The 27984-nt window shown below is 40.7% G+C and overlaps 4 protein-coding genes across 5 annotated transcripts in view; 1 reads left to right on the top strand and 3 right to left on the bottom strand.

The window, feature by feature from the left end:
- Window positions 1-539: 539 nt before the first annotated feature.
- Window positions 540-10440, bottom strand: fam193b (family with sequence similarity 193 member B). The gene is made up of 10 exons (XM_011480323.4): window positions 10082-10440; window positions 7510-7785; window positions 6286-6469; window positions 4839-5057; window positions 3328-3742; window positions 3054-3237; window positions 2738-2971; window positions 1209-2256; window positions 1051-1126; window positions 540-948 (listed from the first exon to the last, which is right to left on the bottom strand). Exons 1-10 carry the CDS (start codon window positions 10238-10240, stop codon window positions 852-854), a joined length of 2892 nt encoding a protein of 963 aa, XP_011478625.1. The 5' UTR covers window positions 10241-10440; the 3' UTR covers window positions 540-851.
- Window positions 10441-11331: 891 nt separating this feature from the next.
- On the top strand, window positions 11332-14021 carry mxd3 (MAX dimerization protein 3). Its single transcript, XM_004073375.5, has 6 exons — window positions 11332-11541; window positions 12126-12225; window positions 12402-12437; window positions 12522-12636; window positions 12721-12886; window positions 12984-14021. Exons 1-6 carry the CDS (start codon window positions 11472-11474, stop codon window positions 13097-13099), a joined length of 603 nt encoding a protein of 200 aa, XP_004073423.1. The 5' UTR covers window positions 11332-11471; the 3' UTR covers window positions 13100-14021.
- Window positions 14022-14142: 121 nt separating this feature from the next.
- On the bottom strand, window positions 14143-18518 carry prelid1a (PRELI domain containing 1a). The gene is made up of 6 exons (XM_004073372.4): window positions 18346-18518; window positions 17722-17841; window positions 16573-16798; window positions 16383-16496; window positions 16198-16276; window positions 14143-14776 (listed from the first exon to the last, which is right to left on the bottom strand). The coding sequence occupies exons 2-6, from the start codon at window positions 17811-17813 to the stop codon at window positions 14655-14657; spliced, it is 633 nt and encodes a 210-aa protein (XP_004073420.1). The 5' UTR covers window positions 17814-17841; window positions 18346-18518; the 3' UTR covers window positions 14143-14654.
- Window positions 18519-18730: 212 nt separating this feature from the next.
- npy7r (neuropeptide Y receptor Y7) overlaps window positions 18731-27984 on the bottom strand; it is a 76225-nt gene continuing 66971 nt past the window's right edge. Inside the window, exons 1-2 of one of the 2 annotated variants that reach the window (XM_078953614.1) lie at window positions 24926-25090; window positions 18731-20990 (exon numbers count right to left, since the gene is read on the bottom strand). In XM_078953614.1, coding sequence (XP_078809740.1) covers window positions 19877-20986 — 1110 coding nt within the window. In that variant the 5' untranslated portion in view covers window positions 20987-20990; window positions 24926-25090 and the 3' untranslated portion in view covers window positions 18731-19876. Of the gene's footprint in view, window positions 20991-24925; window positions 25091-27984 lie in introns of those variants that run through there. The other variant, XM_078953615.1, reaches the window with a different exon arrangement.

Raw genomic sequence — 27984 nt, 5'->3', positions numbered from 1 at the left:
ACCCACAGGAGAGACACAGAGGAACCTTGTCATTTTTTGAGTTTGAAAGCCATTTTCAACGATCCATATCATGCAAAGGGATGCATGTGCAGGAATCTTCTAGCACAATTTCTTTTTCTTTTTTGCACCCATGGACCCAATGTAGAAATTCCATTTATGTACAAACATGTTGCTGGTATGTTACTTGTTGAAAGGCATGCTTTTTTTTAAATTTATCATAAGACAAAATAGCAGGTTTGTCAAGTGTTTGCTATTTCATTTCGAGGAGAAAAAGGATTTAAAATCTGTAGGGGTTAACCAAGGCACAAAAGCCACTTTTACAATAAAACAAAGGCAATTGTGATCAGTGCTGCTCCCCAATTGAAGTATTTTATTATGAAGGCCAAATAAGCTGCAGTTTGCCTTTGACGGCATCTCCAAAATTAAGACTATAGTGTGCTGTAGAGGCTTAGTGTAGAAATGCAGAACATAAAACATGAAGAGCACCAAACTGAACTGGTTGAAAACCAGCCGTTTAACAATGTTAAAATGTCTCAGAGTTGTGATAAAAACCATTTATTTCATGTATGGTAATTGTTTACATACTACATATGTAAGCACACGGATGCAGTTGATTCAACAGATTGTTGCAAGTCTCATTGAACAGTGAACATTGCAGTAATAGCAAAAGGTATAGTTGGCCTTGAGAACGCTGTCCGGCTCGTGAGCCATAAGTCATGTCAGTCGCTGAATGGAGAGTAGAATGTCAAACCAGGGTCCCTTGGCTTTTGTAAGGAGGAGAACAAAAACTGGGAAGGCCTCAGACCAAACGGGGCTGCACTGAAAGAGTTTTTTTCTGGCACTCGTTCAAGCTATTGCGCTGCGCTGCTGGGAACCTTTTTCAGGCTGAAGTTTGACCAGTTCACTGCTACCTTCTGGCGGGTCTGCTTAGCAGAATCGAGGCAAAACCTACATAGAGCAAGAAAAGGAAAAGAGTTTTTTGTGTTTTATTAAATGCAACCTATCTGGCTGAAACATTATTCTAATAAACTGATGTCGAGCTGAGCTTACCTTTTAAAGTACTCCACTTCTCTATCAGTTTCATCCATTTCGGTGGGATCAACATCTTTTGGGAGAAAAACATCATCTACGGAATGAAGAAGATTGAAATTAGATTCACATTTCAAAATAAAATGGGAATAAAAACACATTAGGAAGGAGTCTTGTACCAATAACGTTCCTGGATTTCTCTCCCTTGTTTTTGTTTTTCTTATTTTTCCCCTTGGCTTGCTGCGGTGGAGTCCCGTTTGCTGGAAAAGCGGGATGAGATTTGCTCACAGGTTCCTGCTCCGGCCGACCTCGAGTTTCTGCATCACCTTTCATCTTCTGAAGACTCAAAGGACCACCATTTGTCACATGCTTGGGGGGTCTGCTGTCCTCAGCTTTTTTAGGTCCGTTTTTGGGGTTTTCTGCGGGCGGATGAAGGTGTTTGCTCCCAGACTTGGAGCCGTTCAGTGCGGTTTCTTTCATCTCGTTGGTTGGTTGTACTTCGTTTCCACAGGGAGCTTTGTTTGGTTTGTAAGAGTTTAGCTCCGCCGCAGATGGCTCCTGTCTCTGTTGGTGCTTTTTGTTCTTCTTCGACTTCCCACCGCAGTTTCTGACAGCTGTGTTTTTTGGATCTGGGGTGTCCTCCTTTGATTTAGCCACTGCTTGGTCGGGCACCTGTGGTAAACTGTCAGATCCAGACAACGAGCATCCGTCTGGAGAGCGAACCCTTACAAGTTTTGAAAGACCAGTGGAAGTCTGCAACCGTTGGTCGTCTTTCGAAGCGGCACCGACTCCCGATGAAGTGGTTGTGGCACTAGAGGATGAGGCAATGTTTGTGTCCTCCCACCCGTTAACCAGGTCCAGATGACTCTTAAACGTTCCCAGGGAGAGCGGAGAGAGGTCCAGGTCAATCTGCTGCAAGTCAGACGAACCGTTGAGGTGAGAAAGTAAATGGTTTCCCTCCAGTGTGGCCGCTTTCTTTGGGAAGTCGTTGACGTCCAGATTGAGGTCGTACATGCTGAACGAGGCTCTTATCGAGTCTTTGATGGTGTTCTTAATCTCCTCCAGTCGACTCGTGAGAAAACTGTTGACCCGTTCAAGTTCCAGCTGGGGCCAGTCGAGGAGGCGGCTGGCCTCTGGGGCGTCAGACACGGGCTCATCGGCGAGCTCGGGCGGACCGCAGTGGGGTTCACCGTCTGCAGTACCCGTGCTGCACTGCTGAGCTTTTTCCTGCAACACAATTGCCACAACAATGAGTGTACAAGTAAGGCTTTTGGTCTGTGAACACAACAGTGTTTAAATGAACTGGTTATCAAATATTTAGAGTCTATGTATTTCCTGTTCTATCATAAAGTTCCTCAAATATATTTATGAAGGAGAAGACAGAGAAAAATCTGGTTTTACCGTGAGGGTATTAATCAAAATTCATCGATATTGTTCTTTCTTGCGGCTAATCTTAACATCTTTGTGGGTACAATCTGTACCTGCAGCCATATTAAAACTTATATTAAAACTCTAAAAGAATTAAAATAATCTGTCTTTTTATGTTTTTTATTTTTATTGTATTAACTCTTGTTCTTATTAACTGTTTTTTGCTTACATGTTGTAAAGCGTCTTTGTGTGCCATTTAAAGCGCTATAAAAATGAAATGTATTATTATCAAAAAAAGAATGGCAAACATTCAGACGTATATTTTGTGGAGTCACCTCACCTTCTTTTTCTGCTTGTGTCGAGCCCTTTTGGCAGCTTTGGCGCTGTTGACGGGTTTGGGCTCAGAACTGTTAATGAAGTCCAGCAGCTCATCCACGTCCCTGTTGTCAATGATGCCAGCTGCCGTCAGGTCCGAGTCTTGACGCTGCGGAAGCTCCTCTTTGCGGCGGGTTAGACGCGAGCGGAGCTTCTCTCGGATCTCAGCGTAGTTTCGACTTGTCGGTGCAGCTGGAGGCTACATTCACAATTCCGTCAATGTATGTCTGACATTTTTTACCATCACTACATCAAATAAAAAAAACAACTGAAAAGCATACCGCATTGTGTCCAAAAAACTCGCAATAGCAGCAGTCACAGTACTTTCCATCCTTCTGATTGGTGGAAGATGAGGCGCAGGAGCTTCTCTCAGAGCTGCTGTCTTCATCCTCGCCTTCATCCAGCTCAGACGAAGGGTGGCACAGCGTCCCATTCGTCACTTTGTGTCCCTTACATACTTGATCCCTAAAAACAAGGAATACAAGCCATCATTCTCCTCAAAGAGCTTTAAAAAAGTGGAACTTTCCATGAAAGAAGCTTAAGATCCGAACGAACCTGCAGGCCCCAGCTGTCAGATGACCAACATTGGAAGGAGGCCCGGTTCCCTGGCTGTGTCCATTACAGGAGTGGTTACAGCCCATGAGAGATGTGCCCAGCTTGCCGTGTTGCGTGTTCACCGAGGGAATGTGGGAGTTTTTGCACGGGCTGGGCTTGTGCACAGATGTCGGGCTGTCGGGGCTTGGAGAGCTGAGCTTGGCGGTGGGGCTGTGGAGGTTGGGTACGAGCGGGGAGAAGGGAGCGTGGGCCGCCATGCCGCCGCCACTGCACGAAGAGGTTACATGGCCATGCAGTCCAGAGTTTGACTTTAGCGGCAGGAGTGAGGAATGCTGGGAAGAAAGACCGGTGGGGCTGTTTGGAGGTGCAGACAAGTCCGTGTGTTGGTGGTGGTCATTGGGATGAAAGGCTTCACCTGGACACATAAACGAGAAGAACATCCTTATTAAGGGGGATCGGGTGATGTTTTGTCAGATGATAAACAGACTACAGTTATCAGAATATTAGGTATATAATATGAAGTTATATAACTGGATTAGTTATGAAGTTTAAAGTAAAGAAGAGATGAATTCCTACAGCTGTGTAGGAGATGCCAGTGGGTCTTAAGTTTTAAAGCTCAGGTTGGTTCTGATTGAAGCACATGTAAAGCTAACACAACAGAAGTGGGAGCAAGAAAAAAAACTGTCTGGAAAAACTAGTGAATGTTCAGTTTTTTTTCTCCCTTTCTTTGTTCTGCAACAACAGCAGATATCTATTAAATACCAGGCTGTAAGGCAACAAAACCAGAAACGGCTTCCAGCTAAAGCACTAATGTTATAATTACAAGTTTACATGTGAGCTATGGTTTCCAGGATGAGCTCAATTTCCTAGTTAGATTTAAAAAAAAAATAGAAAAAACTTCTTCTAATGACCTTTAAATGTATGATCATAAAATGCACGTTTTTCATTCAAAAATTAATTTGTCTAAAAACTGTGGTTCGAGCAAAGTTGACATCTTAGACTGTTTTTGCTCAAAGATGTGACTCTCCTGGATTCCTCCTCAACTACAGGTACTAAAATATCCACTAATATACACTTCAAACAAGATTATTCTAAAAATAAAAGACTATTTTTAATCCTGTCATCTATTAAAACTTGTTTTAACAGATGGGCAAATATTGTTTTTGTGGGTCTGAGGAAGAGTGTTGGTAAAAGAAAAAAAGTTTGCTTTGACTGTATCCTCCTGACTACCAGCATTGCAAATTTCTAAACCTAAAGGTCTCCCAACCACTGCACACTACTGACTAAACACATTTAGTATCTCCTGAGGACATTTTCCGTGATATCAAATGTGGCTCTGGGAGTTGTAGTTTTTGATATATTGACTGGACGCATTTTTTTTCTCCTTTGGTAGTCAGGAGGATTTAGTGTCCCTGGACAGGATGCAGCGGAACGCATGTTATCAACAAACACATAAAAAGTGTCTGACAAATCCAAACTGTTTACCGTTACACAGCAACATAAGGCAATACCTGGTGGAGTCGGTCGACGACACATGGTCTTGAAGTGCTTGGGAGGGGTTTTACAAAGGTCTGCTGAGGTAGACAGGGAGTTCCCAGCAGAAGGTCCACTGGAGTTCTGGGAGGATGGGTGGCTGTAGGGACAAACTTTGGGCGCTGAGGTTTTTGCAGATTTTCCAGGTGCTTCATGAAGGCCTCTTTTGTCGTGACAGCCTGATGCTGCCGTTACACCTGTGAGAACGGAGGGGCTTGAAATGAAGTCGCAGCAGTACTTCCAGAAAACTCGCAATTACAAAGCAGCCAGAAGAACATCCTATCATTTTTGTTTCTTTTTTGCCCAAAGCTATTTCTAGTGTTTTTATACGAAAGCAGTCTATACATTAAATTGTCAAGAAAAATATCATGTCAGCTACCACCAGTTATTATCTAAAGTAATCACTCTGTCAAATTTCTCCACCAAATGCATCATTTTCAAAAATAGGTCATTTAAGCATAACTGCAAATGTACCATAACCAGCGTATTTGCTTTATTTTATGCTATAATTGATTACTTTTACTTTTTCACTGTATTTTCCTTGAGTTTGACCACATCTAACACATAACATACAGAAAAACAAGACAAACTGATGTGTCACGTCGCCTTTTTAGGCAACAAAAATTCGATTCCCTCAAAATCTATAAGCAGATTCGTTAAAAAAAAAACACCACGATCATTCCTTTGGAACAAATGAAGCAACAGCAGAACAGGAAAAAAAATGAATCAATAGTGAGCCACTGCGGTTTAACATTTACGGAACTACAAAAGTAAGCGATGTAAAACTACAGAATCCGTCCCATCAGGGTTGATCCACAGACACCATGAGATCTGGTTGCTGTGAGCGAGCCAACTCCAGTTATCTCTAACCCCTGTTCTCACTTTGGTACCAACAAACACACCAGCTGGAGATATTTGGCTTCTTGAAAAACAAACACACTCGCTGAAATGTGCATCTATCTCCTCATCTCCTCTAAGTAATGTTAAAAGAGTGTTAATGGACGATAACTAATTGATTAGTTATGTGATCTGTCCTGTCAGCACGTCTGTAAGATACACACAACCTGATGAGATCCTGCTCTCTCATCAGTTTGTGAGCTTTTGTTACATTGTATCGTATCTCTAGTATATCTTAACAGCAAAAAGTTCAACCTAACAATGGATACATTGATGTAAAATATAGACATTTGGATTGTAAAAGTCCTGACTTTCTAATCCATATCAGAAGCAGTGATGCCAGTAACAAGGTAGATCTTTTTTTTTTGCTCCTCACCTGCTAAACACTCGTCATGAATAAGTCCTTAATTACCAAAGATGCTAAGTTAATTTATAGAAAAATCCTTCACAAGCAAACCCTGGACATGATTGTGTGTTGATTTCAGAAAGGTTTCCCCCAGCGTTCTCTCTGACGCCGTGGTGGCTGACCTTGCGGTGAGTGTGAAGTGTTGTGATTGCAGTGCTCCCCTCCGTTGGCGTGGGCTGAGTTCCAGAGACCTGACAGTTTGTGGGCTGACAGGAAGGAGCTGGGGTCCCAGTCCACAGAACTCTGCTCTGGGTAACCGTTCCCACAACTTTGGGATTTACAAGAGGAAGAATGCGACAAAGGTACCTGGAAGTAGAAAAAGAAAAGTCAATAAAAAATGAATACTCAATGAGACGTTTACAGAGTTCCAGTTTGGAAGAAGAGGCAGTCCCTGAGTCACATGAGAGAAATCCTCTAAGAAATGATGCTAATCTATTTGAATTAAGCTCAATAGCTAGAGTATAAGTTAAACATTTTACTGACTTGACTGATATTAATCATCAAGCGGTTAAAGTGAAGATATTCCTTCATTATTTCCTGAAGATTTTTACAGCTTCATTGAGACAACAGCAAAAGCAAGGGAGTGTAACCGTAACAACGGCAATTCTTGTGGTCCTGAAAGAGCATTAAATGATGCACTTAAGACACATTATGCTGACAATACATTTCATAGAGGTCTGACATTTGCGCTGTAATTTGGTCAAACAAATGGGAAGTCCACCAGTTACCTCCCTAAACTACCAACTGTGTTTTTTTAAATCAATTCTATACTCAAAAGATCTCTATTTATTTAATGAGCAGGAAGATACTTTAGTTGATTTTATTACAAAAGACTTTTCCAACTGCCACCACTTTTGCAGATTTACCAGATTTGACAGATCCCTGAAACAGATGTCTAATATTGATGAGCTTTGGTGTGGTCAAAAGTTTTTTTCTCAGCTCTCTTCAGTTTGGTTCTAAAAACTACTTCAAGCTAAAAACAAACAAACAAAAAGTTATAGGAGGAAACACTGATATATAGAGAATGAATGCTTCAACTCAAATCATTTTTTATATTTTCTCTATCTCACAGTAATGAGAAGAGACCGTTTTCTAAACAGTATAAAACAAGTCAGAACACTGCGGTGCATCCGTCTCATCAGTCACTGCTGACCGTCAGAGAAAAGCTGAGTCTGATGTGACGTGGTCCATGTAAAGCATTCAGAAAAGTCGCATTTCAGGTGTGACACTGACATGTTTATCGTCAGTCAATAGGTTAACATGACGTGTTGCATTTGTGTGACAAACAAAATATGTAAGGGACAAGCTGAATAAGTGTCTATTTTTTTATTTCTTTCTTTTTTTACCTGTTGTTGCTCCTGCGTGCTCCGCTTCTCCTCTTCTTCCACACTCTTACAGCAGCTCTGACAGATCCAAAGAGGCACCTCTCCCAGCAGGGACTGGGACAGGGAGGGCACTGCGTCCGCCAGCTTGCGTCCCGGTACCTCTCGCAAAAGCGCTTGGGAGAGCGCAGGCACTGCGTCGGCCAGCTTCGTCCCATGGACCCCGGGAAGTCCGTTGACCGAGCCTGCACCCCAGTCTTTAAACTCTCGATGGCACAGGAGACAGCAGGTGTGCATAGGCTTTGTGAAGACAGAAAGCGTGGAAGAAAATGCAATTAGACATGCGTATGGGATTTAAGACTTTGCTTTTCAACAGCGAGCTGAAATAACATCAACTGGGTGCTTGTGGTGCAAAGACTTAGAAACTTTCTAAAGACAGCGAGAGGAGATGAAGAACTTCTCCTTAATTTATCATAGTCTTCCAAAGAACCATACATGTTTCTTATCCCACTGCTAGTTGCATCTCGTTACTATGACAACAACTGGATGGATGTGGCCATCCCCTCCACAAAGTGTCAAAAGCTCTTTATTGCAAATACCAATGCCAAGCAGGTAGCAAACACTGTAACAGCACCTCATAACTGTATAAAAACTGCTTTAAAAATGTATTTTATTAACAAGAGTTAATACTTTTCTATAAGTCACCAGCCATTTACATCTTTTGAATACTCAAAGTGGTGAAGCAAAAACCTTTTTAAAATTCAGTCAACATCTAAGAACAACTTGCAGGCATGCCATGAAATGTAAATATTGATTAAGGCCGCACGATATAAGGAAAACTTGCAATGTGTGATCAATACTGCAATGACGAAATAACTTGCAATACACGACAAATAGCAAAACCAAAAAAAAAAGCAACTAATACAGCATTTCCACTCCACTGCAACAGTTTAAAAAAAAATAAAAGTCAACATAACTTAAATTAAACTCCAAACGACTCATGTCTACCTGGGCGGCGGGTGTCTAACATAAAAGGCTAGTACTGCAATAATGATAAATTTACAATTTAATATGCAGGACTACAATCTCAATATGACATTTATTTAACAAACAAACAATCACCTACAGGTAAAGCTGGGGGACTTCAGGGGAAATATCATTGATTAGGCTAAACCAGGACGTAGTCAGAAACAGCAAACAGAACATTCTTGTTTACTTGTTTGTTAGAAAAACATATTTCATTTGCACTTGATTATCTTGCAAGAAACACCTGCTCTGTTCAGTAGCAGGTATTTATCTCTGAGTCACACTGGTTGAGTTTTGGCTAAAGATGTCCTGGATCGATTTTAGGTCAGTGAATTGAATCCCTCAAAAATGAACCAATATCAACTACGAATCGTATCAGCGACCAGAAATTACGATAGGAATTGAATCGTTGTTTAAACAAATCATTAATAATTAAAGGCTGTGATTCATAGTTTGTGTGTATTTTTCCCCTAAATGAGTACAAATAAATAATAATGCATTCTCAAAAGATTAACATCTTGAAGAAGCTAAGAGAAAACTCCTTTATACCTGTTTTTCCTCTGAAATAATTCCACAAAGTTATGCATATTTTGGTCTAGCAGACAATCTTTGAATGCGTCGATAAAAGAAACTAGTAATGAGTCTTTGGCATTATGCTACGAATAAATGACAACAAGGTAAATTCTGGATGTGATCCAGTCTAAAATGATCAATGCAAAAGTGGAAAAGAAAAGCTGCTTTTCAAGATCTCATTCAAAATGGGAGCGTTTGTGTTCAAAACAAAGTACAGAAAGTCAGAAATGATGGCAGCAGTCAGTTGTGGCTTTAGATTACAATATACTGTAAAACCAAAACAGTGAATGGATCACATGTGAGGCGGCGTAGCTGCTGAGAGGACAGGAGCATCTATCTCCTGATGCATGTTTGTAGCTTCCAGGTGTACTGTGACTGACAGATAAAATAATAGCATGTCCACATTTGTAACTCAAAATACTATGTGGTTCTGTAGTAAAAGAGAATACTATAGCATATATATGTGTGGCATTTCGATGGGGAAATTTTAAAACTTCATTATCATTATTATTATCATTTTAAAGTGTCTAGACAACAGCTCGGCTAGCATATGCTTGAAGAGGGCTCGTGCAGCAAGCACGTTTGCAGCACGCTAACAATCAGCGACACTGGCTAGCCTTGTAGGCTAACGTTAGCTGGGCGGATAAAGAGCTGTAAAGGCTGGAAATGGAACGACCTGTCCCGGGCACAATGTCACCTGTCCCAGTATAAGAGATGGAGTGCAGCGCTGATCACGCAAATTATGTTAATTTAGCTTACTGTGGTTTGTCCAGTCGTATAGCCAACCTCGTAAAGCTCTCCATGATCGAAGGCAAGAAGTACAAGTCTGAAATAACGTTCAAGTCCTAAGCATTTGTTTTCACCTTAGCGTGTAATTAAACAGAATAAAAGCTGAATGGACGGAGGATACTTGGATGGGGTAAAAATGTGCTAGTATGTGGGTTGGTGCCTCTTCTAATCTATGTGAAAAGAAAACCATTGGCTTGCATTTAGCTACCTGATTCGCCCTGGTGTTGGCCAATCTATCCAGCCCAGCATCCCCACCGCCACCGCCAGCTGCATCGCCGGGAGAGACTGAGCTCTTCGCTGCGTTCTGCGTCCCTGGCGCCAGCTCCTTCTGGGCGACCCCCTGCTGCTTACTTTTCTTCCTCGCCATGACGGTGGTGGTTACAATATGCTTTGGCCAAGTTTGCACCAGTTTTGATTATTTTAGGAGCACACTTTCGGTTCTTCTCGGACCTCAAAACGCTCTGTCTCCTCCAGTCAAGACAACAGTCAATATGGCGGACGACTGGCACACTCGGGAGTTCAAAGGTTAAAGCTACTACTGGCAAGGATGCTTCTCCTCTCAATGGGAAAGAACGTTGACGTCGCATTCATACAGTGAAGCCAGTCGCCGCCATATTAGGAAAGGGCAACTATCCGCCCCTTTCTTCATATTACTTTAAGCTAGGTAGTTTTTTATGGAGTCGTTTTTAGGTTCCTAGCAAAAGCCTATTTTATATTCAATAATATTAAATGGTGGAGACCAAATTCTAAACAAATAAACACATCTATATAGTAAAGTAAAAATGTTAAATGAGAATGGCTATTTAAAGTCAGTAGGCAAGCAAGTTGGACCCCAACTATATCAGAATAATTCATTTGTAATAATGAGAGTTAATAAAGCCACAATACAAAACCTAAAAAAAATTATTGAGGAAAAATGTCACACGTAATGAAAATGCACAGGCGTGCATAACACATAACGCTGTGATATATTTTCATGTGCGGGAAAAGTACGATAAAATAGATGTTATGAACAAAAATGACACAAAAGGGTCTCGCGAACGTCTCTAGAGGAGGGGAGGAGTAGAGGGCTTGACTGTGACGTGTCTGCTGTGACGTTCATATGCCTTTGGAAATATTGGTATTCAGACAGGGCAAACTACCCGTAACAATAGAAATGCAGATCCATAGTTTTTACTGACACTTTTTGTCTTATAAACTGTATTTTTGATTTCAGGCGCAATAAATACTATTTTAAGGATATCTGTGTACAAACAAATTAATTTGGAAGAAATGTAATATTAATATACAATGCTTTAGATGCGAACATTTCTTTCTTCAAATAATTTAAACGCTCCTTATATTTAAAATTGTTCTATAATTTATATATTTTTATTCCACTCATAAAAGTCATGTAGCGAAGGATTTTGTCAAAACGTTCGGAAATTTCCGATCTTGCTGGAAGTTCGTGAAGGCAGCAGAGGCATTGAAGCTCTGGGCAAAGCAGACGTAGTACAGACACAGCCCGCTCCCTCCTGCAGTCTGTGTTGATGCTTGTGACACAGTAGGTTTATTTATCTGCGATCGCCAACCCTATTTAAATATATCTAAAGCAGAAAATGGAAGGACACATTTGCAACATCCAAGTTCTTCTTCGGGCTGCGGAGTTTTTGGAGAGGAGAGAGCGAGGTTAGCCTTTTTATTTGTCGAGCGTCAGCAGAGCTTGTAACAAAAACAAGAGGCATAGAAAGCCATTATAATTATATCCGCGTAATATATCTGCAGTAGAACACAATTGGCAATTATCTGATGTGTTGTTGACAGTGTTACTAGTCGGGGGTTATGCAGGGTAGGGGCTCTTTTACAGTTTGACTCAGTGACCTATATATCGATCGCATCATTGTACTGGAAGGCGCCAATCTGGGCCAGTTTGAAATCGAGTCCGGGCGGTGCTGAGCGGACGTTACGACGACTGAAAGTTTAGACCGGGGACGGTGCGTTAAAATAAGCTACTATAATTGTGGACGAAGTGTAAAATGTATATATTTTAAATTAAAATTGAAAACACTGATTTGATGGCTGAGTCGTTAACGATGGCGCCAAAACAACCGAAATCGGCTGGTGACGGATGCGGAGGGATTTGGATGGAAAGGATGTTGTTTGGCAACTTTTAAAGCAGTTTTCCATCAAAACGATCAGAAGCTGAAAAAATGAGAAGTTAGTGCGCTTGCTGTTGTGTTTCAGTCTAAGCGGGCTGTTTTTGTCCTCCGCAGAGGCTGAACATGGATATGCTTTGGTCCTTCCTATCAGCTCTCCTCACTCCGACAAGACGGGCAAGCAGAAGAGCAAGAAAATATCAGTCGGTGGCAATAGGTTTGTCTATTTACATAAGATATAAGCGATAAGAGGGCGTGGCCAGCCTTACATTGAAAATGGTGTTCAACACCACCAAAATAAAAATAAAACTTTTTCTGTTGCTGCTTCTTTTATAAATTTAATTGAATTTATCGGCACATACTGATGTTTATTTTTTTTATTTTTTTTTGCAGTAACAGGTCTGTTCACAACGAACTGGAGAAGAACAGGTAAACCTTTTTCTCAAAAAATAAAATAAAAGCACACTTTTTGACTTCCTGCATGGTTGCTGAAGATACTTTGTGTGGATGCAGACGCGCTCAGCTGAGACACTGCTTGGAGCAGCTGAAAAAGCAAGTCCCCTTGTCGTCCGACTCGTCGAGGAACACCACCCTCAGCCTGCTGAGACAAGCCCAGCTTCACATCAAGGTGCACCTCCACGTCCTGTAGTATTTAGAGCTTTGATTTGGTTCAAAGCATTTCTTGAAGCTCCGTTTTGTTGCTCTCTCTTAGAAGCTGCAGGAGCAGGACGAGCGTGCAGAGCAGCTAAAGGGCCGTCTCCTCTGGGAGCAGAGGGAGCTCCGGATTCGGCTGGAGCAGCTGGAGAGAGGCACGGAGAGGATGAGGAACAACAGCCACGGCTCCACCATGTCCTCAGAGAGGTCGGACTCGGACACAGGTAGGCGGACGACAAACCCCATCGACGTCCACATAAAACCTGTTCGTCGGGCATTTGCCGGTGTGGTCTCTAATCCATGTAGTTTGCTTCTTCACAGAGGACGTAGAGGTCGACGTGGAAAGCATCGTGTTTGAATGCGACTCTGATGAACTGAGCATTACACACACGGGTGCAGACCACTGTTACTCCAGCATGGACAAAGCCTGGCTATGACAGTGAGGAACTTAGGTTTTCTTTTGTCGCCCGTTCCATCCACCAAGCAGACAAAACCAGGAAAAACATTCAGAAGCTGAAGGACCGTGCAGAAACATATTGCTGCTCCACACTTTTTGAAGCAGGACTCGTCAAAACCGACAAAGCTAAGATGTACATCACATTTTGCATACTTCCTTTGTGCTCATAAGCCATACGGTTGTCGTTTTCTTTATCTTCCAGCATTTAAGCATTCAGTCTTCTTCAAAAGGGCTTCCTATAATCAAACCTGAACAATCCTTACGTCTACAGTAAATTCATCCTGCCTTAAGTCAGATTTGGTTTTGTATTGGTTGAGCTTTTTTCTTAGCACTGTTTTGGTTTCAGGTTTAGCGTGCACTTCCACATTTTTTCTGTGCTGTGTTTTGGCAGTCATCAGATGTTTTTCTTCCTTTTTCTGTTGCACATAATGTCCATCTATTGCACTTGTTTCAAGATTTCCAAAGGAAAACTGCAAACTTAACACATTATTACATTTTGCACATCAATATTTGGTGATTAAGTACCGCTGCCAAAAAGCTATTTGACATATTTGTGCACAATTCAGTCTTTAGTTACTATGAAGAATCTGATCTTCCTTTTAGTTTAGGCATTAAGTTACTTTAGAGAGGTTTGTATTTTTAGCATGTTGTGAATTATGCATACAACCAATGTTTTCTGTACGGCAGACCATATCTACTTGTAATTATGCAATAGAAGCTTTATGACAGGCGATCATGGTGTATTTAATGACCCCAGGTGCTCTCCCAACCTCTTTCACTTTTTATATGCAAGCTGCCTTACTTTTTTTTTTCTCGTTTCCGCCCAGTAAAACTATGTAGCATTTCTTTTTTTAACTGATGTAAGCATTTTTTAAACAAATAAATATTTTATATATTTAAAAGATGTGTTTATGGTCCTTTTTATTTGAGTTATTTCAATTCATTTTCAGTTCAACCAAAAGAAAAATCTGATCCTAGACTGAACTCTTAGAAATTGAAATTAGGAAATAAATGTCAAAGTGATGTAATGAATGGATTTTTATTGACAAACTTACATTTCTGTAATGGAACAGTGTTATGGAACAGCTTTATTACAGTTTAGCAGTATCCACAGCTCCTATTACAGCTGTAGACCTTTTACCAAACAATGTCATCAAGGACTTTGTTTTTTTTAATTGATTGAGGTTTGATCAGATAACTGCAAGTGACTTTTCTGAAACAGCTTGAAAAGGACAAACAGGAACAAGATGAAATGTAAAACCCTGGCGGGAATTGAGGCTGAGCAGAGGTTTAAGGAACACTTTCAGTGGACATTTCTGCATGGCATGCTGGGCCTTCTGCACTCATTTCCACGGTCTTCATCGATGGAAAGTGCTCAGAGGATGAGGCATCGGAGGTGACGAGGGAGGTTCCCAACCCAGATCAGGCGTTTTGTGGTCCGCCCACCGTTTTGGTTGGATGAGTCTAACCCCGTGCTGCCCAAGCAGTGCCTTTCTGAATGAGTAGAGGCAAGTACGTCCCAGTGTCAGTCGAGCTCAAACGAATTGCTTCTTCTGTGCATGTGAAGCCAAGTCCTTGGCTTTCTCTTTAGCTGCCAGCGCCGTTTCCCTCGCACGCTCTGTCGCTGTTTCCGCTAATGATCTCGACGGAGTTTCCCCTGAAGAAAGAAAGAATAAATAAAAAAAATCATTTTTGCTGCAAGTTCTTTCATTTTTTTAATCAATATTAAAAAAAAAAAAAGATTAGTCAGATCCTGTGTTTTGGAAGTAATAGTAATCTTTGGTTACAGCAGCTGGACATTTCTTCAAAAGGTTTTCTCTAATCTGAGTTTAATCTGGTTCATTTTGGTTCAGTAATCTACCTGTTAAAAGTAAAAACCAAACTGTTCCAATCCTGTAGTCAATCTGACCACAAAAGCCATCAGTCCACAAAAAAAAGACACATTTTGAGGTTCTTGATCCAGATAAAAACAAACAGGTAACCTTTTACATCAAGAACGCATTTTCTTGATGGAGTTGGAATAAATGGTATTTACGTATTAATTCCTAGCTATTGTTTTTACCAGTAAGGCCTTCGGGGCTATACATATATTTTTATACATACACATCACAGCTGTTCTTATGTTGGTATCAATTGTCTTTGAAGGATGGGAAGTAGACTGGCTGTACAGCCAAACATAGATTTCTAACCGGTGTGACAAAGTTCAGTCTATCTCAAAGGTTTGGTGTGTATCAGCTGTTATCAGTTTCCCAGCAACAATCCAAGGTAATAAACCGTTTAGGACTTTTTTACAAGCAGGTGGAAATGCAGACAATGTCAAACTAGTGCATTTTATGTGGAAAAAAGGAACATTCTAGTTCAAAACTAAATTAATATTTGAAATATTATTTTAATTTTTTTTAGAAAGAAAACTATAAAAGAAAAACAGACTGTGGAGATTCAGTGCAGTTTTAATACTGTTATCAAAAGGTTCACCATCCAAAAACATGCTTCATAGGTTAACTGGTTACTCTAAACTGCCTCTAGGTGTGAATGTGTGTGTGCATGGGTGTGCTTTGTGGCCCTGTGACAGGCTGGCGACCTGTCCAGGATGTCCCCTGCCTTCGCCCACAAGTGGCCGGGATAGGCTCCAGCAACCACGTGACCCCGAAAGGGGAAAAAATGGCTTGGAAAATGAATGAATGAAAACAGTTTAATTGAAATCTTTAGAAGGCAAAGCCGGCAGCCCGATTATCTAAAGAGTAACTCTACATCTCATTCTGGATTTGTGAGCTCTTGATAGGAAGTTTGTTTTATCCCTTACTTTTCTCAGTTGTTCCTTTTGTTTTACTCATTGCTTTTCTAGCATTTAATTCCTGCCAAACAAAATTTACTTCGAAGGATTAATTTGTTACAGAAGTCCATTTTATGTAAAAAAAAAAAACAAAAAAAAAAACAATATATTATGTCCAAAGACCAAACATTTTTATCCACATTTCTCCACAATCTGCATCATGTTTTCGGATAATCGAAAAGGAATTGTTCCACAGATGAGACTAAATGTAAACAGAGTAGAATGAGCAACCGTCCCATCATTACCTTGCATTTTGGCCAGCACATACTCAAAGCCCTTCATGGTCTTTGTGACGCTCGTCTTAAATCTTGCCAGCCCAAATTCCTGGAATGTCAACAAAGTGAGCCAAGACAGAGGAGACTTTTACTGAGGAGAAATGGCTGAGTCGTCGTTCTGTCCAACATCACAAACGGCGCTCCACTCCACTGACCTGAATGGCTCTAGAAAGCCCAAAGACGTTGGACGAGATCCAGGCTTCCCTTTTAATCTCCGTCCAGCTGCCATTCTCAGGGTCGACTTCGTAGTGGCAGCGCTCTTCTACAGACTGACAAAAGGCAACAAATGAACACAAAATGACGACGCAAACATTTAGATAAATGTGGCGGAAAATGTGTCAGTACCATGAGCCGGGCGTGGCTGATGTTCCATGTTAGCGTGGTCATGGTCCTTTTCTGTGGGTCCACAATGGAGTCCTCAATGATGTACGCCGAGCTGGCCATGTGCTTTGGAAGGTAGCGTTCCATCCAGCGAGGAGAGCGGCTGGTTTTGGTCAACAGTCGTCTGGAAATGAGGCAGTTGTTTGGGGTCACCTCTCTGAAAATGATGTCCTCTGTCAAGACATGATTACTGTAGGAAGAAGAAAATAGTTGGAGATGGCAATTCATTGTTTTCAAAATAATTCATTGGCCATTTTCCTTTTCTAAGTTTCATAAAACGTTTGGGAACTTTTTTAGTCTTCTGTATCAACTGCTTCTTTCTACAAACGAATCATCTCACTGCTGATAGGTGAGAGCTTCATCGTTATCGGAGGCAGTTACATCAGGAAATCCATTTTAATGTCAGCTTCAGTTAAATTCTTAGATTTTATTTTCCCACAATTTAAAGCAAAATTAACAAAAATCAAGTGAAGACAGGAATACTGGTAGTTATGAAAGCATAAAAAAACAAAAAGATTTATTAATTTAACACCAGAGTGTTGCATGAAACCGAAAAGGAAAAACAATAAATAATCGTCATGAAGATAGTTTCAGTTTTCCCAAAACAATAAAAATGTCGACACAAAAAGGGAATTAAATAAAAGTGCTTAAGTATAATGTAGAAATGTGATTTAAGCTAAATTAAATATTAGGTAAACAAAACAAAAATCTTACAACGCCAGAGACAGTGTAGTATTTGTAAAAATGTTTCTGTTTTATAATAAATAATGCCTTTTCAGCTAAATTTATTAACAGTTTTTCTTATAGTCACTCCTAAAGTTCAGCTTTTAGATACTCATCAACTTGTTTTAATCACTTCTAAAGCATGACATGTAAAGAAAATATTTAGTGCATTGAGGATTTTCCTTATAGCGGTGGGATGGCCGTGGGTCCTGTGGACCCTTCACTTTACTGCCTAACTACACAAGGGGGCCCAAGTCCGGGTCTCCCTGTGCCGGTCCCCAGCCCGGTTAGAATACAGCGTTGGATCAGGAAGGGGATCTAAGATGATATTTCATTTTGTTTAGTTGTATCAGAAAAGTATATGTGGGGAAAACGCCATTGGATGCTCACCTGTAAGGGTTGGGATACCTTTGCCAGAAAGCAGTGCAAACTTGGTCCCAAGTGCTCTTTAGCAAACCCGAGCAGTAAAAATACTTCACCATTGTTCCCTTAGTTTACTCTGACAACATCCTGAAAAGATAGAGAACAGAACTGTGTGGATAAGAATGGAATAGATAAAGCACACTTTTTTAAGGGGGGGGGGTTAAAATGTATGCGAAATATATAGGATACAATATTACATATAAAAAGTATATGACTAAAAACATTTAGAAATCAACAGCAGCTGGTAGCGCCGCGGTGTGTCGCAATACTGGTCTTTTAAGCTAACAAACATCCGTGACCAGGTGTGGGTTAAATAAAAAAGTAAACGGACCCCGAAACTGCCTTTTATTTTTTAAATATCCCTAAACGTATACACGTTTATCCTACTGGGAACGTAATGTAAAAAAACAAAGACGTAATAACAAAAAAAGCGAACAGCACGCACGTCACGTACACACGTCTTCTCTAGCTAACATTAGTTAGCCTAGCATGTGATTTTTATGAATGAATGGACCCTCCAGAAATGTCCTTAACTAAACTACACTCTGTGAATCAGTAAATAAGAATACATCGAAGGCGAGTCAAGCTTACCTGCACCGTGTCACTGGTTAAAGAGTTAGAAGCAGCATTTCAAATGTCGGGACACACTGCACTGTCCAAACTCCCTCTCGCCATGTCAACCGTAAAGCAGCCAGAAATAGAGGAAGGTCAAACATTCACGAAGCAGTGACGACACTTCCGGTTGGCGGTGAAGACGCAACGCTCATTTTGGACACTAGATGGCAGCAGAGAACTATGGAAAAAGCATTTCTTTTTGCACATATACTTTATGCTCATGTGCGCGCGTGTGCTGACAGATCTTCCAGAATAATTTTAAAGTACATACAAGTAGCTTACAGCAGAACATGTGGGTGAGAACAACTTCAGAAGTGAGTAATATATATAATATCATCTATAAGACATTGTAGAAGCCACACTCATTAAACATTTTATTGGATTAATTTACTACCATTCTCCCCTGTGTGTTTTTAGAATATATTGTGAAAAGTACAGCACTTGATTTCATGTTTTTTCCCACTGCAAATGCACATGCACTGGACTAAAAAAGATTTAGACATGTAGTCACAGCTCTAAGGAGCCCCTAAAGAGACATTGAAGAAAAAAAGTATTAAAAAAAATAAATAAAAAAACTGGTGCACACCAGCCAGATTTTTTTTCCTATTAACTTCACTTGTTTTTCTTATTAAATGTCCTTTAAGGGGATCCGTAGCGTTCCATGCTGCTAAATAGGTTATTTTCTGTTGCACTTTACACTCAGGGTTTTTTTTTTCATTTACTGCTACACATACACAGAGCTCACTTTATCAGATATAGGTGCACAAACCATATTTTTTTTCTTGATAAACAAATCAGGCATAGGACATCTTGGTTCAGCCCAGGCTGAAAATGTGCGCCCAGGGGCCTTGTATTTGATTAATGTCTCCTGTTCCTCGAAGACCACCAACAAAGAGCACTTTAGCAGCAAAGTAATGAATGTAGAATCACACATTCCTTCTACATCTCCTCAGATCAGCCTCCGTAATGAAGATATCAACGGTGCGTTGCTCTCATTGAGCACAGGTCACCGGTTTTACAGTTGCACAGTCTGAAAAGCAGAGTCCCTAAGGTCCATCTAATCAGGAACAGCTGGTTGCCAGGTGAAGACAATTAGCTTCCTGTTCGGACAGAAAATTAAAGAGGCTCCCCAACTGGATTTCTTGGAAGAGGATCGTATGTAGCACTGCCGGAACATTGTCACCAATCCAAAACAAAGTACTTGGATTAATTAAGTGAGAATTATCCAAATACAATGAACAGCCAGCAGCTATAGTGTGAAAAATTCAACCTCCGTTGTGCTAAGAGTTGAGCTGGACATTACTCACCAAAAGAAAAATGTTGCTTGTACATGAGAACATTGTTCCTGGGTTCAAAATCATTTACATCTTAAACACACGTTTCATTTAATAAATGTATTTAACAAGGAACGAAGGATTCTGCATGCAAAGCTCTGATCCACTCTGGATCCCAATGGTTTTTCTCTTCGTGACGGAGGTATGTCTGCTGTGTTCGTGCTCTGGGCCTCTCATACAGCAGTGGGAGGGGGTACTCCATTACGACTGTTTAAAGCCGGTCCTCTAACGGAGCGCGTCCTAAATGATCCCTCTGGGTGGAAGGATTCCGGTTTGTCCTCGCAACGGAACACCATGAGGAACCCATTCCTGTAGTTTTTATTCATCCACCCATACAGGAGCGGGTTGGCAAAAGTTGAGCACATGGCCACAACGTGGAACACGGTGTATATGAATTTATACTCCTCAAACCGGAGCACCAGGTCCAGATCACTGGCTAGCTGGAACACGTGAAAAGGCAGCCAGCAGGTGGCAAAGACCACCACAACCAGCGCTAACATCTTTGTGGTCTTTTTGCGCCGGTTGATGTTGTCATTCCGGCTGGATGGACTGATGTGGTTCTTCAGTTTGACCCAGATGCATATGTAAGCATAACTGATGACAGCTAAAGGTATGATGTATTGCAGAAGGAGCATGAAGAGGCTGTAGATGACGCCATCCCTGCTGGTCCCATGGGGCCACTTCTCAGAACAGACAGCAATGCGCAGATTGATGGAGGGGATCTCTTCTTGGCGGTACTCTCTAAAAATGGCCAGCGGTGCAGCCAGAACGGCAGACACGGTCCAGGTAAAGGCCATGATGAGGAGGCTGGAGTGCCAGGTTAGACGGCGGCCCAGGTGGAAGACGATGCAGCGGTAGCGCTCCAGAGCGATGACTGTGAGGGTCAGAATGGACACGTGCACGCTCAGGGCCTGAGCAAAGGGCACCATGTGGCATAGGACCGCCCCGAACTTCCACTCGTCCAACAGAGTGTACACCAGAGTGAAGGGCAGGCAGAGAGTGTTCACCAGAAGGTCTGCCAGGGCAAGATTGGCTATGAAGAAGTTGGTGACGGTGCGCATGTTCCTGTAGCGAATGATCATGTAAATGACGAGCGAATTACCCAGAAGTCCCAGGAGGATGATCAGGGAGTACGCTGTGATCAGGGTGATCTGAACTCCCAGATGTTTAGTGATGTCAGTGTGGAAACCAGGTTGGTGTAAACCCATGCTATCATTCAGCTGAAAATTGCCTTCACCTGCCTCCCCCTCTCCGGAGCTGTTGGACGTGTCTGGTGGACTCATTTTACTGGTGAGTAGAGGGAAGAAAGACGATTTTCAGACAAGACAAACAAACTTTGACTTCATGCACTTCATGGTACAATCATTTTAGATAACTTCTTTTTCCCTGAACATTTTCTGTCTTAGACCAGTTATTTGTTTTGTTATTTGGATTTTATTTTGCCTAAGAAGTACACCTTGCTGTTCTCCTCTAAAGTATTAAATTCCAAGTTAGATTTGGCTCTGAAGCTATATTCACACAGTCCTTTGCAACGCGCGTAAAAGCCCATTTCGGGCTTCTACGTTAAAAACTCTCACGTTCATGTATACCTGTGCATTTTTTTACGACCACCTTCGGACTCTAGGTACAAATCACGTGACCATTGAATATAAGTTGCAAGTTAAACCAGGTTAAACTTTGGCCAACCAGGGAGTCAGTTTTGGTAGTGACGCATGGATGGCGTCCTTTTTAATTCACGGAAGCATACACAGTTGGAAAATTGATCATGAAGGACAAATTAATAATTGGGGTTTGTGCTCAGATGAAATTATATGACACCAGGGGCCTCATTTAGAAAACTTTGCGTAGGATTTGCGTTAGAAGTGGCGTTCGGATGAAACATAGGACGTGCGTACGCACAGAAATATTCGGATTTATAAAACTGTGCGCACGCACATCCTACGGATGTTTCCCTTAATAAATCACAATCAATTCTAAATGTAGCGCAGCTTTTGCGGCTTCATGACACGCCCATAGTTGCCCATAAATAGTCCGTGAAACGCCCACAAGTTAATATTCATTGATTGAGAAATCATAGCAAACACAGAGAGGAAATGAAAAAAAACGTAACTTCACTCAATGTGAAGTAGAAGTTATCATTGGCGAGGTGGAAAAGAGGAGAAGAATGTTGTTTGGAGGGCACAGTGTGGGCATTACTAATACCAAAAAGGCACGTGAGTGGCAAACGGTGGTAGACGCCGTAAATGCTGTAGCCTCACAACCTCGGACCGTGGCCGAAATAAAAAGCCCGCAGAGGTCCAACAGGACGGCTCGAGGAAGTCGGAACCGGCTAATAAGCCACTCGTCCTCGTTTGCCAGCAAGTCTTCTTGCTGTCTAAAGATGCGTTCACTCCGAATTCTTCCATTTGCCACATCTTCTAAGAGCGCAAGATCAGCCATTGTGCGTCATTACGCATTGTGATGGGGCATTTTATTTCCATCCATTTAATTGCATCTGACAAGCTACAGATGTCGGTAATAATCGACGTGGAAATGGGAAATTGATCAGCGCAAATGTAATTTCTTGTTGCTTTCTGAATGGTTGAGACATAGGCCATACATTGTTTTATCAAAAAATAAAACAAACTAAAGGCATATGCATGAATACCATAATTCCTTATGAAGAAATGTTTTACTATGAAAACAACTTTCCCCAGTGGACACTTAATACATCTGTCTGTCTGTCTGTCTGTCTATCTATCTAAATGCACCTATATCTGCTCCGCCAGACGGACACACTGACGAGAATATCAGTTTTGTACATTATTTTGTTCTGTTAACTATATTATTTATGAGGATGAATTGCACAACATGCCAATATTGCAGAACATATTTCACTTTTCTTTTTGCAAATATGTGTTCATTTGAATTTCTGTTGTAATTTTCGTTTGAATTTTTTTGTCTGTTTCACTGCTGATCGATCAAACGGGTGTTCGTGTAGGCTGTTAATTGTAAGACTTGCTTTGTGAAGTCTTCATGTTATTTATGAGAGGCAGTATTGTCATTTTCACTTTCACGTGTTTCTTCTATCTGCCGACGGTGTCGCCGTTTCTCATTTTACCCGTTTTTGTGCGTCTGGGTCAGAGCTTGCGTGAAGGACCGCAAATTTTCCCGTCAAGTTTGCTTTTTATAAATATCAACTATTGCGTAGAGAGTGGCGTACGCCTTCTTTTGTGCGTACGCAACGTTTATAAATGAGGCCCCAAGTCTTACAAATATCGGAATAGAGCTGTAAAAGAAAAATCCGGAGCAAGATTTGCGAGATTTGCACCGCTTTGACATTTCACACAAAACCTCTTCCAACTTTAGGTGGCAGACATGAGTAGAAGAAGTAGAAAAGAAGAAGAAGCCCCTCACTGCATGTCCACTGTGAACACATGGGCTAAACACGCATTCAAGAAAGCCTGGTGTTTATGTAGCTTTGGCCTGTGTGGAACTGCTTTAACTACTTTTTCTAAACATTTGTCTGTCTCATTGTGGACAATCCCGCTTAAATAGAGACAAATCAGCATCAAAAACACATTTTCATACAATAGATATAAGAGCATCAGTCATTTCCTGTAAAATATGAACCAAATGAAACGAACCATAATTATCTATGTGAGGAAAGAGTATTCAGCTTCAGCTTCAAATGTTACTCTCAACTTGAGATCAACGACAAAGTGCACGAGAATAAGAGAGCTCTCGAAACCATGCGACTCTAATTGCACGAAAAAATAGTCCTTGATTGCACAAGAGGAGGTGGTTGTTCTTAAAAACTGGAAAAAAAATCAAATACTGGTGTCTGTGTTACATAAATAATAGCAAATTAGATATTTGTGTGCAGGTGTGCTCAAAACCTGCCAAAAACAAGAAAAGAAAAGAAATCAAGCCAAAGTTATCTTGAGTTTTTTCTTTATTCTACACTCAGCAGGTAATCTGGATGTCTGCAATTCTCTAAGGAACACCTGCACTATTATTAAGGAGCAGGATGCTGGGAGCAGTGATAAGGAGAGCACAAAAATCAGAGCTCGATCATTAGATGCCACAGACTGGTATTTACTCTCAGCCTCCGAGTCGCAACTTTAAGCGTTTGAGCAGAATAAAAAAAAGATGCACATAGAAACAGTGTAATGTCTGTTAATTAAGGGTAAAGCAGCAAGCTGCTGCTAGAGTGGATGTTATTTTAAAAACACGCTGACAGTCTAATAATGTTTTTTTAAGAATATAAATTACAACTTGGGAGAGATGTTTTGGAACCAGTCATATTCTAGTAATGAGGAATTATTTGTCTGTACATTTTAATTGGAATGTTTTGTGTAAAAAATCTTTTTACGTTCAGTTTCATAGCTGCTGCAAACCAGGGCATGGTTTGGTGAGAGGTCATCTCTTAGGTGAAAGACAGTCTTTGCTGCTCAGGGGATCAAGCTGACAAAACATTAGATGGACCACAGTTGACTGAGCTTCTTTCTGTGCTACATGCAACTTTAAAATCTGGTACACTGAGCGAAATGTTACTGTGCCACCCATCTATAAAAACAAAAACAAAAAAACAGTAACCAGATGGTGCTCTTTTGCACCTGATAGGAGGTTTACTTAAGTGTGCGTACTTGTGTGGAAAATCGTTCTCAGAATTAAAATAAGCGCCATAGACAGTTTTCATGGACTTGGTCGTCGACACTGAGGTGTTTGCGGTGAAACCAAGAAACCATGAAGCATATATTTGTGGCGACATTTTTGCTGTACAGGGAGCAGCAGTTTGTCAAATGTGTTTTTTTTTCTGGATTAGAATTCTGTCACTTGCCGGCGCACCTGCCGGAATGAAAATGATGACCGATTCTATTGTCAATCAAGCTTTCGTTCGTGCGTAAATTTGTGCCCATTTGATCCACTCATTGACACCCTTGTAGAGATTTCCAAATGAGCTCTAAATATATATCATTACCGTTCATTTTTATCGATTAGTCACGTGCACTGCGCGTTGCAGACACGGTACATTCCCCCAAATCACCTGGACACTAACAATCTTGAAAAGATTTGTTCAACTCCAAATTACGCACATGATACTTTCAATTACTCCAGATGACGCCGTTGCATAATAACACGCGCGTTAAGAGACTATTACGCGCCAGACACTGTTGGCACAAAACTACCATCTCATCATCCATTCAAAGTTTACCCAAGTGCTTTAGTAATGCACTCACCTTCTATTATATTTCTCGATTGAAATACGACCCTTCACTTGAGAATGGCAAGAAACAAGTGAGGAAAATCCCGAAGCTCCTCCCAGCCCGAGGTGAGCATCTTGTGGCTCGGCTGAGCGTTACTGAGACGGATCCGCCGGACTCCGAGTGTGCGTACTCATCTGTGCCACGCAGGGGCCGTCACCGGAGATCCATGCAAACAATGCACCCCGCAAATCTCACGTTAAAGAGCAGCATCCACTGTTTTAATCTGCCTAATGTCTAAAGACATAAAAATGTCATTACAATTTGACTAACCTCCCTTATTGGTTTTTCTATCTGTAGTTCCCCAACCTGTTCAAAATGCTTTCCGTTTCTCTCCCTGCTCTCCATGCTTTAAAAACTTTGCAGCGATCATATCTGTGGAGCAAATGGGTTTGATCCTGGTTCTTCTGATCATTTTCTCCTCATTTCTCTCTGCTGAGCATCAGTCAGGCTGCTTTAAACAGAAAGCCACACCCAAACCCTTCTTCATGTGAAATACTGGAGAGGAATAATCCATCTTTTAAATGAATTTAATGCAATTTCTGACACAGCTTTAACTGAAAACTCATTTTAAAATCACAATTTATTCATATGTAAATCAAACTTGGAAACATTTGACAAGAAACCAGGCACACACAGATGAATCAATAGACTTTATTTATTAAATGTGTCATGATAAAAAAAAATAAGGTTCATCTAAGGCTGAAGTTACCTCCTATCAGAAACGATTAATGTTTTCACAAAAAATAAAAGTGACTTTGGCTTTAAAGAAAAAATTCAACCTTTGCAGTTGTGCTACTTTCTATGTTTCTGGAGCTGTGCTGAACAAATCTGATGTCAACAGCACAATGTGAACGTTTCCATCTGTGTCTTATCATTTTTGCCAATCACCTCAATCAACATTCTATAATTTTTGAGAGGAGTACAACACTCAAGAAAGTTTCCTTTTTTTCAGGTTAACCCCTTTCATGCCTGGATTCATTTCCAATTACCGGTACGTGTAAAAAAAAAGTTTTTTTCCACATATTTTTTTTTCCCTTTAAGGTGGTGCTAAAATTAAATAGAACTCTAAATTTATGGCATGAAGAGGTTAAAGGTTAACTAATTCATGCAGAAATGTGAAATTTAATGATATAGCTTAGTTAGCAATTTACTGCTTTCTTTAGATAACACAATTATTTTGTAAAATTAGGGTTTTTATTGGGGTTTGGGAGAGGATGACTAAAGGATTACTCAACAGGAAATATACGCAAATGTTTGTCTCTGAAAGGTGGTCAACTTTTGGATCAACAGTTTTATTTTATTTTTTAATCAATTTTAATAGAAATTAGTGGTTTAATGGTTGCATTGAGTCTTGTTCTTCACTATGACTTGAAAAAAGGTTGCAAACTTTGCATCAAAGCAGAACTTATTTCAACTTTGTGTGAAGAGATTGTTAGTCAGATGAAATTATAAGCTGCACAAGTGTCACCGATAATACTCCTGACATCGTGACCAGTGCAGTCATCAGCGCCGGACAAACCCTCAACACTCAGTACAAACTGCTGCTGCATCATTAATTATGGAAGAGGAAAACAAAAGCAGAGAACATTGAATGCAATATGAAAAAACGAAGAAAGGAAGTTTGTCAGCCTAAAACATTTGTATTCCTCGTCTCTTCAGTGTTTTTATTTATTCCTTTAACCTCTGGACTCTGACTGAACCTCTCCAAAACAAACTTTTCCAATTTCATATGTGGATGAAATATTCTGCTTTTCTGTTGCGCTTCACTGACACAGGTTCTGAATGTTCCCCTTCACAGCAACAGCGGCTGAACTCCACTGATCTGCTCAGCCACAAACAGCTAACCCTCCAGACTGCATCAAACTGACTTCTTTTGATCAACTGGCATCTGAAAAAAGAGCAGAATTCCTTATAAACACTGTGGACACATCAAGGAGCTCTTACTCCAATCACAAGATCATTAGAAAGTCTCCTTGTCTATCAGAGATCTCCTTTATTGCTCCCATTACAAATATAGAATAATGAGGAAATATTTCTCTTCTGATTTTGAAGCCAAAAAAGGAGAAGGGTTGAACCATTTAAATTAGCTTTTTAAAACCTGATGTATTTCCTTTTCTTTCTTTTAATGTTGGATAATTTCCACTCAAATCAATCAGACGTTAGAATAAATAGACAACCAAATGTGTCATCTTTTTCTTGTGTTTATCTTAAATTTCATTTCTATAAACGAACCCAATTTGAAAGTCAGATGAGCTCTGAAGAACTCGTGCAAAACACGGGAAATTAAGCCTGGTTCTTGAGATAGACAAAAGTGTGTGATTAGCCTCCATCTCTGTTTTGAGGACCATTCCCTCCATCTGATGAAACAGCAGGAATCCTGACCTTATTATTCACTGTTTGCTGGTTTTATGAGTTACTAAATGTGGGGGTGAAAGACAGACAGACAAACAAAAATCCAATTTGTCCGTTTCCCCTTTTGCTTTTCCAGTTTCTCGCTCGATAGTTGGACACTATGTAATGCAAATGCAAGCCTTTCAGTCGCCTGTGATTGAAGCTCCTGATTAAAAAGGATGGACTGTCTGAAGTTTGCATATTGGATAGGAGAGGTAATCAGCCGTGTGGGAAGTTTCAATGACGCCTCAGAGGGAAGATATCTTTTATTGCAAAATACGGTCAGACCTGCCGCATGCAGGAGCCAAACTGTTTCTCACCCTTCTTTTTCTCCACGTTTGTTAAATAAAACTGCACGCATGACCTGAATTAACCACAGGTGCTCTTACAACTTCATCTGAATTCATCTTCCTCTTTGAATTTTATGGAAAAAGTGCAAGAGTCAACAGCTGGGTAGAGTAAATACACCATGCATGATGCATAATATTAAGTGATTTTTTTTAACATTACACATTCTAATCTGGTTTGAAATGTTGACTTGTGTTCATTTTTTATAAAACGCACAGTGTGGAACAACAGGTTATAATGCTTTAAAAAAGCGGGAGAAGGGCCACAATTTTGAGTTTGTAAAGAAAAAAAGT

This window comes from Oryzias latipes, chromosome 10 (genome assembly GCF_053564925.1).
Source record: "Oryzias latipes strain Hd-rR chromosome 10, Olatipes_Hd-rR_3.1".
NCBI lineage: Eukaryota > Metazoa > Chordata > Actinopteri > Beloniformes > Adrianichthyidae > Oryzias > Oryzias latipes.
The sequence above is the reverse complement of the archived record's forward strand: the minus strand, read 5'-3'. Positions and strand labels throughout refer to the sequence as shown.